This window comes from Anoplopoma fimbria, chromosome 9, assembly GCF_027596085.1.
Source record: "Anoplopoma fimbria isolate UVic2021 breed Golden Eagle Sablefish chromosome 9, Afim_UVic_2022, whole genome shotgun sequence".
In the NCBI taxonomy this organism is placed as follows: domain Eukaryota; kingdom Metazoa; phylum Chordata; class Actinopteri; order Perciformes; family Anoplopomatidae; genus Anoplopoma; species Anoplopoma fimbria.
In genome coordinates this window covers 627,497-647,818 of record NC_072457.1, presented here as the reverse complement: position 1 = coordinate 647,818, position 20,322 = coordinate 627,497, and the positions used below count along the sequence as shown (strand labels likewise).

The window sequence follows — 20,322 nt, the reverse complement described above, 5'->3', positions numbered from 1 at the left end:
AATGCAATAAGACACTGAAACATTGTTTTTATAATTATTATTTTTGTTTATTGACATCAAGTCATCGTCATCGACGCTGGTGACGCTGCAGTGGCCCTGACGTACAAATCACATCTGCTGTCAAGTTATTCGACTTTTCTAAAATGTAATGAAAAGCACATTTATACACGTTACATCTGTGTAGATATGTTTCATATACTGTGTGATATATTTCAGATGAAACACAAGGCACCCTTTTGAAATACTGATTAGGATCGACCGATGTGCAAACAAGAGTCGGAGATAAAACAACAGCTACCGGCCGCAGGAGGCCTTTGTCAAACATGAAGAGGCTTTCTTGTAAAGCAAATGTGTACTTATACTTTCCAGATACACACCTTTTGTCTGCCGTGTTGAATGTTGGTCTTCTCTAAAACGGGCCGATCCGGGTCGAGATCGTTGTCGAGGAGTGATTAATAGAAAAATAAAATGAGCTCATCTAGACTGAAGGAGTCGACCACAAACCCACGTCGCGTTGCGTCAGCACTCTGTATTTCTTTTTATCTTGTGAGTTTAATAATCACGTGGTCAAACAGAAGGCTCTGTGTGGGTTACAAGGATCCGTCACACGTCGTAAACATCCATGTCTCTCTTTAAAGAGTCCGTAGAGCAGCTGATGAGTTCATCATGACCGGACCTCGGCGGTTTCAGTTACCTCCAACGAGCTTAATATTTTGTTTGTGGGCTTGAAAATGAAGCCGCTCATCTCAGGTGAACGTGTTGCACGAGATGATATACGTCCCAGATATCAAATCCACAGACATCTTATTTAAATTCATGTCATCAGATCACCACTTAAACCTGTAAACATTTTGTATAAAGTTTTATGTGAGAGGCTGTGGATTGATTTTGAGATTAAACCCATTCATTCTAGAAAGGTTTCCTGAAGGAGAGAATAAAGAACGATGTCACATTGATTCTTAATGAAGTCTTCATTAATGTTGCATTAGTGTTTCTCGTTGCTCCCCGTTATCCTGCTTTTCCCATATTTATTAATGAGTGAAATGGGCTCAGCAGTGAGTGGAGGTTGTCAAACATAAAAAAATATATAAAATCAGATTAGTGAATCTGATGTCGAGGTTCAGATGAACATTAAAGGGTCAGCTCACCTAAATCGCACATATTTGAATCACTTCTGTGGTTCTGAGCCGCTCAGACAGCCGTGGTTCTCCAGATATCTTCCTCTAATAAAACATATTTGATTTGTAATTCGGGATTTGAAACGTGGACCTGATGGTGGCGCTAGAGGAAACGTTAGCATCACCAGCGATAGAAACATCCATCTCCTGGGGACCACGAATGCATCATATAAATCTCATTACATTAGAGAAATCTTATTGCAAAGTTTAGTTCAGTTATCATCGATGTTGTCGCTGCTGAAAACAACAGGGACTCGATGTAATGTCAACAGATGAAATCTGATCTGGTCGCCAGATTCAAGTCATACCTGTTTTATTTTCTTTTGTCGTTGGGGTGAAACTGAACTCTTGTGAAACCCGAAACTCAAACAGACGACTTCTTTTTGTTCACTCGAACACAAAAAACGCCCTCAGTTCGTCTTGTGTTGTCTTTCAGGACTGGAATGACTGAAGTGTTTCCTTTCTTTATGGCTCTGCCAAGACGGCAACCTTTCATCCCTCACACACACACACACACACACACACACACACACACTGAACTAAACGTGCACATCCTAGCTGACGACAGCTGGTTTGAGGAGAAGGGCCCTCGGGGGGACAACCAGCCAGGACAGAGGGTCACTTCGTCTTAGCCCCGCCCCCGCAGACAGGTTCAGCACCCCCCCTTCCTCTCCCTCCTCCTCCTCCTCCCCGCCTTCCATCTTCATCCCCGCAATCCGTCCCAGAGCTCCCAGCGCTCCCAGCCCCATCACGGACGCCGCTGAGAGTCCAAAGTGTAAGAGAGGAGAGTCCGAGAGACTCCCCGCGGACACGGAGAAGAGTGGCGCCCCGCGGTGGCAGAAAGCAGAGAGGGGCCCCCCGAGGAGGAGGTGGGCCCCGCACACACTGTGCAGGTCAGAGATGCTCTGAGGCCCCGCCCCCAGGAGGCCAGGCCCCGCCCCCCCAGGCCTGCTGATGGCGGCGCCCTGCTCCGGAGAGACAAAGTGTCCGTGGGCCTTGATGTGCTTGCGCAGCGAGCTGGGGTCGGTGTAGCGCTTCATGCAGCCGCTCATCTTGCAGCCGTACGGTTTGTCCACGTAGTGCGTCCGCGTGTGCTTGAAGCGGTCGCTGGAGTTGGAGTACCGTTTGCTGCAGCCGTCATAAGGACAGACGTAGGGTTTCTCTCCTGGAGGGGACACAGAGGGAGAATTAATAATATACTTTATCACAGTATCAATACAAATATAATGCAGATATATAAATGTCAATGCAGCTGTAAGTCATACGATGTATGTTGCAATCAAGCATTTTGAATTTAAAATGTTCTGTGACTTCATTTGACTTTTCTTGACGATGTAGCCGGTAGCTCTCAGCAGGAAATCATCTCTTTCATCAGGACAAAATGGATTCTGTTTACAGTGCAAACATTTCTCATCTAGTTCGTCACGTGTTCCTGAAGATTTATCCAAACTTTGCTTTACAGGAACTTTAAAGTGTCAATTTATTATCACAGATTTTTGAAAAAAGGCGTAAAAACATAAATATATATTTTGTTAAATGCTCAAAATCAGTCCAGCTTCTAGTGCCTTTTATGGGTCAGGCTGCAAAGTACGTCCCATAATGCAACTGTGAACAATATCTTAGTTTGAACCTCATACTTCCATCTCTTTTTACTGTAACACAGGCTCAATGTGTCGCTGTCTCTTAATAATAATAATAATAATAATAATAATAATAATAATACTTTCATTTTATATAGCGCTTTTCTAGATACCCAAAGACGCTTCACATAGGGCGAAGACAAACAAAAACAAAAAAAGAACACAAAGGAGCAAACAAAACAAACAAACAGAACATTTAAAAAAAGAAAACTGGAGAAGCTGTGGAAGGAGTCATGTAGTGGAGGGTCGGGAGGGAAAGGAGCGGGGGTTAGCAGGTGAAGGCGAGTTTGAAGAGGTGGGTTTTGAGGGCTTGTTTGAATGATGATAGGGTGGGAGCCTGACGGATGTGGATGGGGAGGGCGTTCCAGAGGGAGGGAGCAGCAACTGAGAAGGCCGACCTGAGGCAGCGGGTGGGGGCGTGGAGGGGGAGGAGGTCTGAAAGGTAGGGAGGGCCAGGTTGTTGAGGGCTTTGTAGGTGGTGAGTAATCTTCTTCAGACGTCATCTTCTCTGATCCGGAAACACTTTCTTATCCGCCCTCCTCATGACGAGCAAATAATAAAATGATAAACTAATAAATCAGAACTCCACTATGTGTTGAGCTCTGCTTCATCTGTTGGACACAAAAGGTTGTCCTCCACCCTTCCCACAGGACAGCAGGTAACAAAGGGTTTTAAACTCAAACTCTTTCATGAACCGACAAAGCAAACAAAAGAGCCAAAGGAAAGACGTGACGTCACATTTCACATGACCTCCTGTATTATCATCAATTTAAAGTTATCAACGGTGAGAAATGTGTTTGTTCATTCTGTGTGTGCTTGATTTAATGTATTGTTGGAAAGAGTTCAGCTGTAGATTTAGGATTAGCAGGTCCTGTTCTTGTAATAATTAATTCTGGTTGACGGACCTCTTTTGTCCGTCCGTTTTGAGAGCAAACAATGTTTCTATAATAACACTCAACATTCTAAAGTTCTGCTTCTCACTGAGACAAAAGCTCTGACGTCTCTCTGCTGCTACGTTCCCTCACACAATGGTTCATATTTATCAAAAGATACTGTTACAAGAATATAGTCTTTTCAAAATAAAGTTACGTCTTCACAGGAAACTACTAAGTTAGGTTTAAAAAAAGATGGTGAAATACTTAGTTAGGTTTAGTTAAAGATGGTGAAATACTTAGTTAGGTTTAAACAAAGATGGTGAAATACTTAGTTAGGTTTAAACAAAGATGGTGAAAAATAGGTTTAGCAAAGAGAAATTTAGTTAGGTTTAAACAAAGATGGTGAAATACTTAGTTAGGTTTAAACAAAGATGGTGAAATACTTAGGTTTATATACTTCTATATACTTAGAATCAATCAAAATGTCACCTCATTAATGTGTTAATTCAGTTTACGCCCATCCGTCTTGTTTTGAGACCCTCAAACAAAGTGTATTGTCTCTCATCCTACTGGCAGAATACTTTTAGTACAACATGAAGTCTGAATATGAGACAAAATGAACTTGTAAAGGTGTTTATTCTAGTCTCAGTGTTCAGTTGGTCTCACGTTTCCTCTTGTGTCGACATATTTGGTTTCTCCCTGCAGTTAAAAAGGGAAGCCAGATTTTATCATCGCTTGCCTTCTGACTCAAGCTTGTTTTGGAAAAACAGAGACAATAACAAAGTCGGACAAAGGTCTGTTAAAGTCAAACCGCTTCCCCTCTGTGGTCCCTTGTTTCACTTCAAGAACAGAGACAATCAGTTTTAGTCTGGAGCAAAATGACCAACCAACCAAAAGACGGACTGACAGACAGTCATACCCAGAACCATGCTAATAATCGGCTGAAAAGGTGAGAATTCCTACAACACATGAACTCACCACTGGTCATTCTGCTGTGGTCTTTAAACAATATGTAGTAAAAGTGCTGATGAACGGTTCAAAGACAACAAGCTGAATGTTCTGGAGCGGCCGAGTCAAAGCCCAGATCTCCATCCAATGCAGAGTGAGTGTCTGGACTTAAAGAGCTGTTCAGGCCCGATCCCCGAGCAACCCGACAGAGCTGCAGCTGTTTTGCAACGAAGAATGGAGAAAGATTGCAGTGTCCAGATGTGTCAGCCTGATTGAGACATATCCAGACTCAGTGCTGGGATGCAGCCAAAGATCAAATCTACTAAATACTGACCTGAAGGGCTGAATATCTATGCAATCATTTACTTTACCTTATATATTTTAAATTAATTGACATTAGTTTGTAAAAATCTGTTTTCACTTTGATATTTAAGGATTTTTGCAAATTCTTGTCAAAAAAGCCAAATTATATTGACCATGATTTCATGTATAAAAGCAACAAAATGGTGAAACATCCAAGGGGGTGAATACTTTTTATAGGCATTGTACCTACCTGCCTATCTACCTGTCTACCTGTCTACCTGTCTACCTGTCTACCTTTTTACCTGTCTTCCAACTCTTGTTGCTGCCTTTAATATGATCAGTTGTTGGTTTTGTTCTTTTCATAGGATCTGGTTGGCATTAATCAGAACCTAGAACCTCACCACACCGTTTGATCCCTGTGAGCCTGTGAACTCACCTGTGTGTGAGCGGGTGTGTATCTTCAGGTTCTCCAGGCGGGAGAAGCTCTTGTTACAGGTGGGACAGTGGTGCGGCTTCTCATTGGTGTGTGTGCGGATATGAATCAGCATTTTGTACCTGTGAAACATTAGACACATTCTGTTTACTCTGACTTCTCAAATGTTCAATATTTCCTCTAAAGGTGAGGCTGCTGATGTCAGAACCAGGCCCTTTAGTAACACACAGGACCTGGTACAGGAAATGGTTCAGAATGAGGAAACCAGGACACGACTCTTGTTTTATGTCGCTCTGGTTCACATTCACATACAGCCTGAGGTCAGGAGGTGTCCAGGAGGAAATAACACGAAAAATTTGCCTCAAAGCAGCTTTTCTTTTTTTCTTTAAATCTAGTTCAGGGCTACACACAAGAGGCATGTATAAAATATATTTCCACAGACAAATCAATTAATCTTCTTTTATTATTTTCATTATTAGTGTCTTTATTATTTATTTTATTCATTATTATTATTTTAACATTTTCATTGTTTATATTTTATCAACAAGTAAAAAAAGATATAAATGAGTCAATAATATGCAGATACTGACCAGCCCAACAGGACGCCTGCGGTCATAAAGTGAGGTCATAAAGTGAGGTCATAAAGTGAGGTCATACCTGGCGTTGAAGCCCCTCCCGTTTCGAGCACAGCCCTCCCACCGGCAGCAGTACCCACAATCCTTTTCAGGCTTGACGTGGAAGTCGTTGATGTGATCCACCAGGTCCTGCAGCGAGTCGAACAGCAGGTGGCACTAGAGGAGAGATTTAAACTCATGACCACACTGAAGAGCAACAGCTACTGCTCCAGGTTCACTTATTCCACATGTGTTATGTCACCTCACAGCCTCATTTAAGGGGGGTCCATCAAATATTCAATCACATCAAGTACACTGACCCGATTGGATTATTTATTCCCCGGATCCATTAAAACACTTCAAATTAAGACCTTGTTCATTGATTCTGTCACTTTTCTTGTTGACTTTCTTGTTAAATCAACAACTAAATGAGACTTTCCTGACAAACCATTTGTCAAATGATGTGCTGGTTGACTTTTATTTTGAAAAACACTATGTAATAATGAATAGTTTAGTCTTTAGAACCTCACAATAAACCGTAAAATCCCTTTTAGATTGATTTATTTTTTTATTCAATCCCCCAAATATTTAATTTATAGAAACAAATCTTCACATATTATATCCAACAACACACAAACGTTTGTGTTGTCTTTGCTAGAATTAATACAAGGATTAGTGGAGTGTCCAATTATCATTTCAGCACCATTTTGTTAGTTTTTGTCTAATAGTGATGATGTTCTCAGCACCACCTGGTGGTCGGACTAATAACTACAGTCAACTTCACTCTGCCCTCTCAATGATGATGACTTCCTGTTGGACGACAGAAATACATCATCCCTGCACCTCTTCATTGTAATGAACAGAGTACAAGTGTTTATTGATTTTTGTATATTCACCTTCATCCAATGGCAGGCCAGCTGACCGTCCAATGAGGGCTCTGGTGACACCTGCCTGTCTCTGTTCTGACCAATGAACATGGAGGGGGGGAAGCTGTACGCCCTTGGCGGGCTTCCAATCGGCAGATAGAACGGATAACCCTGAGGTGAAGCTCCGCCCTCCAGGCCGCGATGACGAGTCGGCTCCTGAAAGAGACGGAGATGAAGAGGAATGTGACGTCAACCACATAGTATCCAATGTAGGTACAGCTACGAATACTGGATGAGACCAGTCCGACCCAGGAGGACAAGCTGGTTGTGTTTGGTGTCTGTTCATGGTTGAGATACTCTGGGTGTTCTCAAATGCATGAACTAGTTTTTCTGCATCGCTTTGAGACAGGATTTTCCTGATTTTCGCAATGTTACGTAAATGAAAAAAGGCTGTCCTTGAGATCTGTTTTATATAAGAGTTAAAAGACAGATCCTGGTCAAAGATAACTCTGAGGTTCTTAACGGTAGTGCTGGATGCTAGAGCAATGCCATCTAGAGAAACTATATCGTTAGATAATTGATCTCTAGTAGAATAACTTCAGTTTTTTCGGAGTTTAACATCAAGAAGTTACAGGTCATCCAGGTTTAACGTCCTTAAGACATGTTGAAGTTTAGAGAACTGGTTAGTTTCGTCTGGCTTAATTGATAGATATAACTGGGTATCATCTGCATAACAATGAACGTTTATTGAGTGTTTTCTGATAATATTCTCTAAAGGAAGCATATATAAGGTGAATAAAATTGGTCCAAGAACAGACCCTTGTGGAACTCCGTCACTGACCTTGGTTTTCATCGAGCTTTCATTGTTCATTAAGACATAAAGCTTTGACTTCACTTTAAAGAACTGGATGTTTCAGCCTGGTCATATCAGATATGGTGAGGAGGATGTTTTTCACACTTCTCGTTCATGTTTGAAATAAATCAGTGTGAATGGCGGTGCTCACCCGTGAGAAGAGATGTGGCTGAGGGCTGCTGCTGCTGTGAGGGGACTCCAGGGGTGAGGAAGGAAAGGGGGAGGCAGGGGAGGAAGGAGACGGGGAGAGGGAGGAGGCGTGGCGGGAGGAGGGTGACAGGCTGAGGTCCATGGCTGGAGGACTGAAGCAGGACCCGGGTCGTTCTTGAGGGGAGGACTGGGACTCTGGATCGGAGATAAAATGAGACGATGAAACATTTGTCACACTGAAGTAAAACATTCCTATATAATGATTATAATATAATCATCTAATAATCATAAACAAAGTTGAATTGTAGTTACTGTAGGAAAAGGAAGACTTGAAACTAGAGATTGAGACCATAAACTCATGTTTACAATGTTTACTGAGGGAATAAATCAAGAGAGAAGTAGAGTCATTTTCTCATAGACTTCTATACAACCAGAGGAGTCGCCCCCTGGTGGACAGGAGAGAGAATGCAGCTTTAACACAGGAAGCTTTGACTTCACTTTATAGAACCTGATGTTGTCTCAATTTGGGAACATTTAGTTACTTAGAACAAAATAGGAACACAAATTAGAGACAATAACAGCCATAAGACAGTCTGCACATTATCGAGCAGTATTAAGTATGATGTTATTCATGCAGACGGACGCAGAGGCGATGATGTCACGCTGACAAATCTGTGGACAACGTATGTCTTGAGGACAGTGGACATTCATTGAAATTACAATATTACATTACTGGTAAAGTGAGAACACATAATCCACTTATTGTTCTTTTTCATTATCACAGTGGAAGTCTTGATGGCTGCAGCATGGCATCAGCAGAGACACGGCGTGCGTTCGACCCTTTCTCCACCAGACTTAATGCATTTATGAAGGTATTTAAACACAGTGCCTGTCTGTTTTTACAAGGCCAGTAAACAGTGAACATGTTACCGTGGTTACCTCTTTTTTAAATTACTATTCAGTCTGAATGTTTTGCTATATTCATTTCAACAATACACATTCATTATACAGTAAATAAAGTTTTACTGACGATCGTTCTCCTCCAATATTCAGTAAAACATGAGATCAGGACGTCATTTATGTTTTTCTAGTCTCTGATCTCTGATAATGTTACATTGTAAACAACCAACCTGTGTTTAAACCAACAGGAGAGCTAGTAACGTTAGCAGCACTCGCGGATAACAGGAGGAGGAGAGTTAGCAGCACCTCTAGTAACGTTAGCAGCACCTCTAACGGATAATGAACGGAGGTTCAGTTCAGTTACATTATGATGCGTTCAGGCTCTGTTCAGTTAAATGAGTATTGGTTGAAGGTAAATTATAACGTTATCATGATGTGTTCAATGTAATCTGTAAAATGTAGTGTTGGTGATAAACTAGAATAAATCCAGTAGTTTGAAGGAGACGTTTTCACATTAATATAAAGATATTAGAGATTAATTATGATGTTTAATTTCCTAACAAGAGCTCTAAGATTATAACACATCATTAACACTAATAATGAAGAGATCTGTTTTAATCCAATTAATCACTTTAAATTATTAAAACAAAGTAAAAGTATAAGATTTAGTATTTTTGATGGTTTACTGACTTCAGAGCGTTGAAATGATTATTGGGACGGTGACAAAATAAATAGTCTGGAAACATTTGTGAAATAAAGGAATGAATGAAGACTGTAACCAGAGGCCAAATGTTTGTAGGTGTTCTATAGAGAAGAACCCGATCCGAACACCGCCTGCTGTGCTCCAGTTCACCTGGTTGACTCTCACCTGGTGAGGAGGGAGGAGACGGGAAGGCAGAGCTCAGCAGACGAGGTCGTGTGGAGCAGAGACGGACAGAAGAAGGACACGCCCTCTTTCTGACGGGGACGTCCATCCGTCCTGAAGGCAGCTTCAAGTCCAGAGGCTCGTCCAATGAGAGCATGGCTGCTGGTCACCTGAGGAGACAGGACGTCAGGTAGAGAACCGTCAACAGAACGTCAGGTAGAGAACCGTCAATAGAAAGACGAGTAGAGAACCCATCAATAGAAAGACGAGTAGAGAACCCGTCAATAGAACGTTATGTAGAGAACCGTCAGTAGAACGTCAAGTAAAGAACCCATCAATAGAACGACAGGTAGAGAACCGGCAATAGAACGACAGGTAGAGAACCGGCAATAGAACGACAAGTCGAGAACCCATCAATAGAACATCAAGTAGAGAACCCATCAATAGAACGACAGGTAGAGAACCCATCAATAGAACGTAAAGTAGAGAACCGTCAATAGAACGTCAAATAGAGAACCGTCAATAGAACGTCAAGTAGAGAACCATCAATACAACGTCAAGTAGAGAACCGTCAACAGAACGTCAAGTAGAGAACCGTCAGTAGAACGTCAAGTAGAGAACCGTCAACAGAACGTCAAGTAGAGAACCGTCAATACAATGTCAAGTAGAGAACTGTCAATAGAACGAGAACCGTCAATAGAACGTCAAGTAGAGAACTGTCAATAGAACATCAAATGGAGAACCGTTTCTACCCGGAGTATAAAAGTCCTGTCTGTTCTCTGAGAACGTTTATTCAGAACCTGCCTGAGGTGAGGAACTCTGTAACACGGAACGTCTCTGCAGCAAAGAGACTCTTAACGTGCTTCATTCTCTCTACAGGAAGGTCGAGCTGAGTCTGAGAGAAGAGGGAGGAGTCACAGCTCAGGATGAGATGTTTGATGGAGGGAGGGAGAGAGAACATCAGGGAGCGAGGGAATGAGCGAGTGAAGGAGAACATTAGGGAGCGAGTGAAGGAGAACATTAGGGAGCGAGTGAAGGAGAACATTAGGGAGCGAGTGAAGGAGAACATTAGGGAGCGAGTGAAGGAGAACATTAGGGAGCGAGTGAAGGAGAACATTAGGGAGCGAGTGAAGGAGAACATTAGGGAGCGAGTGAAGGAGAACATTAGGGAGCGAGTGAAGGAGAACATTAGGGAGCGAGTGAAGGAGAACATTAGGGAGCGAGTGAAGTAAGGAGTAAGAGGGAGCGTTAGGGAGCTAGTGAGGGCGCGGGGAGAAGGGAGGGAAGAGGTGAGTCAGGAAGTGACTGAGGGTGCGAGTGAGGGAGTGAGGGAAGGAGTTAGGAGCCAATTGAGAGTGCAAGTGAGGGAGAGCGTTGGGGGGGAGTGAGTGAGCAAGAGTGAGGAAATGTGTGAGGGATTGAATTAGGAAGCAGGTTAGGGTATAAATGAGGGAGCTAGGGAGCGAGAGAGTGAGTGAGTAAGTGAGCAAGAGAGCAGGTTAGGGAGCGAGATAAGGAGAACCAACGACGAGGATTCTTTTGACCCACAGCAGCGTCTGACAGGAAGAGGACCAACTATCGGATTGGAGACCAAGAGCAGCATAATATTACATTTCTGTATGACAGAACTCAAACTGTGGAACCACATTCAGAGTCTCACGTTCTCTCACGTTCTCTCACGTTCTCTCCTCCCCTCACAGGAAATAGTTCCTCCCACAGCGCCCTGATCTGGCCTCCCCCCCCCGCCTCCCTCTCACTCCTTCCTGTGGTTTTCCTCTCCCAGTCCTCCAGCAGAATAAACCTCTCCTGTTCTCCTCCCTCTCCTCTGCGCCTCCCACTCTTTTTTTTTCTCCCACATTTTTTTAAATCCTCCAGAGCATTTTCATTTCCCTTTTTTCATTTTTTCCGATGAATTAAAATAAAAGAAAAGGGTAAAATGGAGAAAATGGAATCTCAAGTTTCTCAGATCCTGAGGAGGATTGGAGACTTTTTTTTTATTTGAATGTTGGTATTTTAGGCGGTTTTATTGAAGAGGAGGAGGAGGAAGAGGAGTGGAGTTCAGAGGGAGGAGAGACAGAAGACAGTCCATCACAGCGACGATGTCTCTTGTTTTTTAGATGTCACATCCTTTGATCTTTGACTCAACAAAGACGCTTTTTGACGAGTTTTATTTTATTTCTGTCCAGTTTGAATGTTTAACAAAGATCAGCGAGTTTAAATCACTGTTTTTGTCAATGGAGTCATGTGGCTTTGAGAGAGAATAGTTATTTGTTTTTTCTGTTTGTTAATAAATTATAGTAATTGTCCAGATACCTGATTTTATTTGATATATATTCACTTTATCACATCAAATAAAAGTGTGATGGAAAAGTTTACAGCGAGGTAAAATCACTCTTTTTTTGTCAATGGAGTCTTGTGTCTTTGAGGAGGACACATAACAGCTGTTTCTTTTCACTTCTAACTCTGTGAATTAATCTGTTTTTTTATCTAGTGAGAAAAGGTGCTTTATATGTAAAATCAAGTTTCTCAGATCTTGAGAGTACTGAGGAATTTTGCTGTTTTTGAATGTTGCTGTTTTAGGGTTTTATTGAAGAAGAGGAAGAGGAAGAGGAGTGTAGTTCAGTGGGAGGGAGGAGAGACAGAAGACAGTCCATCACATCGAGGGGGTCACATCCTTTGATCTTCTCGTCTCTCCTCCTTATAAGGTATCACACATCATATCGCTGCTACAGTGAGGAAGACGGGAGGCTTTTATTTTGAAATGCATTAATGTTTGGAACAGTTCTTCTTCTCTGAATATGTTTCGATCTGTTTTCGAGGGGCCCAAACCGGCGTAGATCATCCAACACAGAAATGAACATATCACGTTACAAAAACAAACCGCCGCTTTCTGTCGTCACGGCAGCGAAAGGAAACTAACAGTCAGTGTTTGCAGCTGAGACAGTGAGGGTCAGCTGAAGAAACGGGAAACAAAAAAACCTGAGAGAGAAGAGAGGAACTGAGGGAGTCAGTCGTGGCTCTCCAAACCTTTTCCTCTCCTCACACTTTTCCCATTATTTGTCTCAGTGTTATCCTCCCTCCTTCCCTCCCTCCCTCTCGTGTCTCAGAGGCACTAAGTGATGCAACTCTGCAGAGCCGGTCTGCAACAGCCACCAGTAGATCCTGGAGCGTCTCTCTCTCTCTCTCTCTCTCTCTGAGACGCTGGCGTCTTCACCATTTAGGAGGGGAGTGGTGGCGGCTGTAAGGGGGGAGGAGGAGTGGGGGAGTAATCTCTGAAGACTGAGATTATTTTACTTCTTTTACAGACTCTCTGTACGTCTCTCAATTTATTTTGAAGCACTATAATAGAGCTGCAGATAGACTTTAGACTGCGTGTGTTTAATTTGATATATTTTTTAACACGTCACATAGCATTGCGCTGGAAAAGTGTCTGTGGCTTTGTGGAGAACATATAACATTGTTTTTTCTTCACATCTAACTCTGTAAATTAAGTTGGGTTTTTTGTCCAGTGAGAAAAAGTAGCTTCATATATAAGTTATCATAAGTCATCAATGCTTGACAGTAAAGTAGAGGGAAGTCAAGTCTGTGTTTCTGTTTGAAAGGTCCTTCAAAAACACTGAAACCAACAAGTCCTTGACTTATGTCTTGTCTGAGTAAAGATATAAACACATTGACTGCTGATGGATCTTTTAACTTGATGGTGAGTCTTAGTGTTTGAGATGACCCAGTTAAAGACAAAAATAAATTCTGTTAACATTAAAAAGATGCTTTTTTTCTTCCAACGACAGAAGCTTCAAACGTCCAGATTGCTACGCAGCCATGACGAGTAATCCTCGGCAAGGTAGTGGTGACCCGATTCATTAACGTGCTATTCCCTCACTACTGAACTACTGGAGGTCATTGTCTGACCTCAACCAATCGTCTCTGCTTCAACCAGCTTCACAGAGTGGCTCTTTAAAGAAAATATTCAAGGTCACGCAGTTTGTTATGAAAGTTTTATCCTCAGTAAGAGGTTTGGTCAAAACATTATTCTGGAAAATTTTGAAAATCGGCAAATGATCCTTTAGAAAATGTCAGAATTAAACCAGTGGGATCCTTAAAATAAACTTGAGTAAATTCTTGGACAAACAGGAGACAGAAGACAAATATTTAGAGCTGAACAAACATAGAGCGGATCAGGTGAAGTGATGCAGGAGGGCTGTAATAACAGATAAACCATCCTCATCCCTCTGCAGCTCCACCAGGAACTGGACCATGTAGAGTCATCACATACAGACTTCTTTTATGTGCACCATCTAACAACAACTGGTTCTCCCGTGAAGGAAAACTAAACAGAGCTTTCTTAACAATCACGTTATAAATGGGAGCAGATCATAGTGAAGTTAATGTAAACAGGGGGTCAAATTACTAAATGTAATCGCTCACTTCATTCAGCTCTTTGTTTTCATTGTTCGCCACTGTGTTGGTTTTCTATCGTCTCTCCTTTTCAACAACAAAGCTGCATCAAAACCAGTCGGAAAACCTCCGGTTCTGCAGAGTGAAGTCAAAGCTTCATGTGTTAAAGCTGCATTCTCTCTCCTGTCCACCAGGGGGCGACTCCTCTGGTTGTATAGAAGTCTATGAGAAAATGACTCTACTTCTCTCTTGATTTATTCCCTCAGTAAACATTGTAAACATGAGTTTATGGTCTCAATCTCTAGTTTCAAGTCTTCTTCAATACAGCATGATGTTCATTTAGTAAATGATGCTCCATTTAGAGTCAAACAGACCATAAAGCAGGGGATGCTTTAGTCATATACATATATATATATATATATATATATATATATATATATATATATATATATATATATATATATATATATATATATATAGCGGGTAAAATAAGTAAAATAAGTATTGAACACGTCACCATTTTTCTCAGTAAATATATTTCTAAAGGTGCTATTGACATGACATTTTCACCAGATGACGGTAACAACCCAAGTAATCCATACATACAAAGAAAGCCAAACAAATAAGTTCAGAGATTAAGTTATGTGTAATAAAATGGAATGACACAGGGAAAAAGTATTGAACACATGAAGAAAGGGAGGTGCAAAAAGGCATGGAAAGCCAAGACACCAGCTGAAATCTATCAGTAATTAGAAAGCAGTCCTGCCCCTTGTCAGTGCAAATGAATATCAGCTGGTTCAGTCCCAACTGATGGCCTATAAAAAGGTGTCTCATTACCAAGGTGTCACACAAGAAACATCTCATGATGGGTAAAAGCAAAGAGCTCTCTCAAGACCTTCACAACCTTATTGTTGCAGAACATACTGATGGCATTGGTTCCAGAAGGATTTCTAAACTTCTGAATGTTCCAGTGAGCACTGTTGGGGCCATAATCCGGAAGTGGAAAGAACATCATTTCACCATAAACCGGCCACGACCAGGTGCTCCTCACAAGATTTCTGACAGAGGAGTGAAAAGAATTATCAGAAGAGTTGTCCAAGAGCCAAGGACCACTAGTGGAGAGCTTCAGAAAGACCTGGAATCAGCAGGTACAATTGTTTCAAAGAAAACAATAAGTAATGCATCAACCGCCGTGGCCTGTATGCACGCTCACCACGCAAGACTCCACTGCTGAAGAAAAAGCATGTTGAAGCTCGTTTAAAGTTTGCTGCACAACATTTAGACAAGCCTGTGAAATACTGGGAGAATATAGTCTGGTCAGATGAGACCAACATGGAACTCTTTGGAGGCCATAATACACACCATGTTTGGAGGTCAAATGGCACTGCACATCACCCCAAAAACACCAGACCAACAGTGAAGTTTGGAGGTGGAACATCATGGTGTGGGGCTGTTTTTCAGCATACGGCACTGGCAAACTTCATATAATTGAAGGAAGGATGAATGGAAAAATGTACCGAGACATTCTTGATAAAAATCTGCTGCCATCTAGCAGGATGATGAAGATGAAACGAGGGTGGACATTTCAGCAAGACAATGATCCCAAACACACAGCCAAGGAAACTCTCCATTGGTTTCAGAGAAAGAAAATAAAGCTGCTAGAATGGCCCAGCCAATCACCTGACCTGAATCCAATAGAAACTCTATGGAAAGAACTAAAGATCAGAGTTCATAGAAGAGGCCCACGGAACCTTCAAGATCTGAAGACTGTTTGTGTGGAAGAATGGGCCAAAATCACACCTGAGCAATGCATGCCACTAGTTCATGTCAATAGCACCTTGAGAAATATATTTACTGAGAAAAATGGTGACGTGTTCAATACTTGTTTTACCCGCTGTATGTATAGGTGTGTAAATGACACATACGTATATATGAGTTTAATAATCAGAGCAGCAAATATTGAAATTGTTCTTTCACTCTGAAAGACGGAGACACTGAGGACTCATGATGTCTGTGTGGAGGAACGACCAGCAGGACAGCTGGGATTGGTTATTATTTACTGGCTTGGCACACACACACACACACACACACACACACACACACACACACACACACACACACACACACACACACACACACACACACACACACACACACACACACACACACACACGCAGTGGAAACAAATTGTGTGAATCTGCTCTGCACGGAGGAATGTGAGGCGTGTTTGTGTGTTTTAGGTCTGGATGACAGAACTGAAGGAATGAGAGACAGACAGAGAGACAGACAGACAGGAGGACACTGAGGGAGAGACAGAAAGGACAGAAAGACAGGAGGAGGACGCTGAGAGAAAAGACAGAAAGACACTGAAAGAGAGAGACAGACAGGAGGACGCTGAGGGAGAGACAGAAAAACAGGAGGACACTGAGAGAGAGACAGATAGAGAAGGACACTGAGAGACAGACAGAAAAGACAGACAGACAGGAGGACACTGAAAGAGAGACAGATAGAGGAGGACTGAGGGAGACAGACAAAAGACAGGAGACACTGAGAGACAGACAGAGACTGAGAGAGAGACAGATAGAGGAGGACACTGAGGGAGGGACAGAAAAGACAGAAAGACACTGAGAGACAGACAGAAGACAGACAGAGAGAGAGAGATATAGGAGGACACTGAGAGAGAGACAGAAAAGACAGACAGACAGGAGGACACTGAAAGAGAGACAGATAGACAGAATACACTGAGAGAGAGAAAGAAAAACAGAAGGACACTGAGAGAGAGACAGACAGACAGACAGACAGACAGACAGACAGACAGACAGACAGACAGACAGAATACACTGAGGGAGGGACAGACAGATAGGAGGACACAGAGAGAGCCAGAAAAGACAGGAGGACACTGAAAGAGATGGTGGTGGTGGTGGTGGTGGTGGTGGTGAAAGGGATTATGGGTAGAGGAGACGGATAGAGAGAGAAAGTGGTAGAATGATGCAGTGAGATACTAACAGCTCTGATATGTGGAGTCTATTAATGAATGGTTATTAATTAAAGAAGTGTCCGTTTAGTGAACGAGGATGTTAGTCAGCAACAGGCTAACGTTAGCCTGCTAGCTGTAACTAAGCTAACCTGCAGCTTCATAGCATCAGCTGATACATTAAAAGACCAACATCTGTCTCCTGGTGGACAGTCCTGTGTGTTTGAACCTCCCTCTTTGCTTTTGTTTAACGCATCTTCATAAAACAGTTTGCATGGGAATAAATCAAGAGAGAAGTAGAGTCATTTTCTCATAGACTTCTATACAACCAGAGGAGTCGCCCCCTGGTGGACAGCAGAGAGAATGCAGCGCTAAGACAGGAAGCTGTGACTTCACTCTGCAGAACGTATTAGTTGCTGCACTTACTGTATTCGTATCAGTTCGCTGCACTTATTGAATTCGTATTTGTTTACTGCACTTATCCTATTCCTAGTAGTTTGTAGCTCTTATTATATTCGGATTAGTCTGTTGCAATTATTGTTTTCGTAGTAATCTGCCTCTGCACTATACTTTTGCTCTGGTTTATGCTTTAAGATGCTTGTTTAAGAAAGGAGATGCACTTATGACTTCTGGTGACTAGTAGTTCTCTTGAATACCTATGTTGAATACACTTCCTGTGAGTCGCTTTGGATAAAAGCGTCTGCTAAATGACTGTAATGTAATGTAATGTAATGTAATGTAACGTAACAGGAGGTTGATGACTGGTTCACAGCAAATACGCCAAAACACAGTGTTGATGCAGCAGCTACAATGTTAGCATAGCCTAGCAACAATCGACCCAAACTCCATTCAGAGAACAAGCATTTTGAAAGTGTTTTGCTTGCTGTCTTGAGGTCAGACCTGACAGAGCATGACATCAGCATCACTGTAGTTATTTCAGCATCGTTTCTATCCATTTATTGCAATTAAATCTCATTAAATCTGTTTATTTGGGGTCTCACAGCCGTCGTAAACCAGCCGACGCTCTCAGTAAATTCCTACATGGAGGTAAACCCTCATTAGAAACACATCACCTCTAGATCTGAGAAACTGTGACGCATGTTTTTCACTATTCTCTTCCATTTTATGCACTCGATGATTCATTTGTAATTTGAAGAAACACAATGAGAGTAGAAAAGATCAAAGTATTGTGTAGTGGGTGGAGATAAAAACACCAAAACGTTGAATCAACAAGAAGAAGACAATCATAACTCTCTCTGTCTTTATCCAGGTTCGCTCTCTTTGTCAGGAGGCCTCCGTCCTCAAACAGAGCAGGGAGAAAGAGAGAGAGTGGGAGGAGGGGGGGGGAGACGACGGGGGGGGCGGTGGGGGGAGTCGGGTGGGGGGGGGTCGGGTGGGGGGGGAGTCGGGTGGGGTTTGAGGAATTTGCTCTATGTTTGGTTTGGAAGTGAAGGCTCTCAGGAGGAGAATGGAGCAGAGAGGCAGAAGAAAGGGAGGTTTATGGATGTGTGTGTGTGTGTGTGTGTGTGTGTGTGTGTGTGTGTGTGTGTGTGTGTGTGTGAGTGTGTGTGTGTGTGTGTGTGTGTGTGTGTGTGTGTGTGTGTGAGTGTGTGTGTGTGTGTGTGTGTGTGTGTGTGTGTGTGTGTGTGTGTGTGTGTGTGTGTGTGTGTGTGTGTGTGTGTGTGTGTGTGTGTGTGTGTGTGTGTGTGTGTGTGTGAGTGTGTGTGTGTGAGTGTGTGTGTGTGTGTGTGTGTGTGTGTGTGTGTGTGTGTGTGTGTGTGTGTGTGTGTGTGTGTGTGTGTGTGTGTGTGTGTGTGTGTGTGTGTGTGTGTGTGTGTGTGTGTGTGTGTGTGTGTGTGTGTGTGTGTGTGTGTGTGTGTGTGTGTGTGTGTGTGTGTGTGTGTGTGTCGTCAGCGTGTTGGTGAAGCTTGGAGCTCGTGTGCACATCTGTTGATTTACAGATGTTGGCACGCATGCATGTAAGCAGTTAGCATGTTAGAATCAAGAGAAGGAGGACTGAGAGGAGGTGAATAAGACATTCCCGAGGGGGGGGACGCAGGGAGCCAGTGGTTAGTTAGTGGTTAGAAACTAAGAGCAGAAGAATGAAGCTCTGGTCCAGGACCGGGGCCCAGAGACCAGACCACAAACCAGCCAACGAGTCCACCGAAAGGAGAGGAGAACCAGGGAGGCTCCAGCACCTCCTGCCCTCCTCCCATACGACGCCTGGGAGGAGGGGAGAAAATGGGGGAGTGTTTCCTTTCATAGCTGAGCTGAACCCGCTGAACCCATCATGTGCTAACAGCAGAGAAACGGAGAGAGGAGGAGGAGAGGAGGAGAGGAGGAGGAGAGGAGGAGAGGAGGAGGCAGGAAAGAAGTGGAGGAGAAGCAGGAAGAGGAGGAGGAGGAGAAAGATGAGGATGATGAGGAGAGTGATAGAGGAAGAGGAGCAGGATGAGAGTCAACGCAGCTCTCACATCAGTTTGCTTCTTTCTTTCCTTCACTTGTTGCTTATTTCATGTCTTCCTTTTTCTTTACTACTTCACCCTCTTCCTTCCTTCCTTCCTTCCTTCCTTTCCTTTCCTTCCTTTCCTTCCTTCCTTTCCTTCCTTCCTTCCTTCCTTCCTTCCTTCCTTTCCTTCCTTCCTTCCTTCCTTTCCTTCCTTCCTTCCTTCCTTTCCTTCCTTCCTTTCCTTCCTTCCTTCCTTTCTTTGACTACCTCACTTTGTTTCTTCTTTCACTATTTTCCTACCTTGAAAAGAAAAAAGGACTAAACCTTAAAGTTCGTTTATAACTTTCACTTCCGCTCTTAACACACCTGCACAAAGTCTGTCGCCATGGCAACATGTCACCTGTCCACCAAAGATGACGTCTACTGATTGGTGTCTGTCGTCTGTTTCCTTCCTTACTCTCATCTTTCCTTCAGTCTTCCATAGTTTAGATTTATTCACTTTTTTCTCAACTTTCTTAACTGATTATTTATTTAATTTCCTTCTTTTGCTTCATTCTTTTTTACATCACGTTTTAAAATGTCTTTACTAGACAGTCCACAGAAAACAAGGAGTCTCAGTCTGGACTCCAAAACCCAGAAGCCACCAGGGCTCCTTCTCCTCCTTCACTTCTTGCCTTCCTTCCTTAACTTTCTCATCACCTTCCCTTGCCTCCTTTTGACCATTTCTTTCTCTCCTAAACACTTTCTCTCTCTCTTTATTTCGTTTACTTTTTCTCTTCCCTCATGTACTACTCTTCCCTTCCTCCCTTGCCTCCTTCCTCCCTTGCCTCCTTCCTTCCTTCACTCCTTCCTTCCTTCACTCCCTATGAGCACCACTCC

At 42.7% G+C, this 20,322-nt stretch overlaps 1 protein-coding gene across 1 annotated transcript in view; it reads right to left on the bottom strand.

Moving 5' to 3' along the window:
- Positions 1–70: 70 nt before the first annotated feature.
- Positions 71–20,322, bottom strand: part of LOC129095513 (zinc finger protein GLIS2-like) — a 22,849-nt gene continuing 2,597 nt past the window's right edge. The window contains exons 2-7 of the mRNA XM_054603979.1: positions 9,629–9,795; positions 7,862–8,055; positions 6,888–7,073; positions 6,035–6,168; positions 5,381–5,499; positions 71–2,343 (exon numbers count right to left, since the gene is read on the bottom strand). Coding sequence (XP_054459954.1) covers positions 1,733–2,343; positions 5,381–5,499; positions 6,035–6,168; positions 6,888–7,073; positions 7,862–8,055; positions 9,629–9,782 — 1,398 coding nt within the window. The 5' untranslated portion in view covers positions 9,783–9,795 and the 3' untranslated portion in view covers positions 71–1,732. The remainder of the gene's footprint in view (positions 2,344–5,380; positions 5,500–6,034; positions 6,169–6,887; positions 7,074–7,861; positions 8,056–9,628; positions 9,796–20,322) is intronic.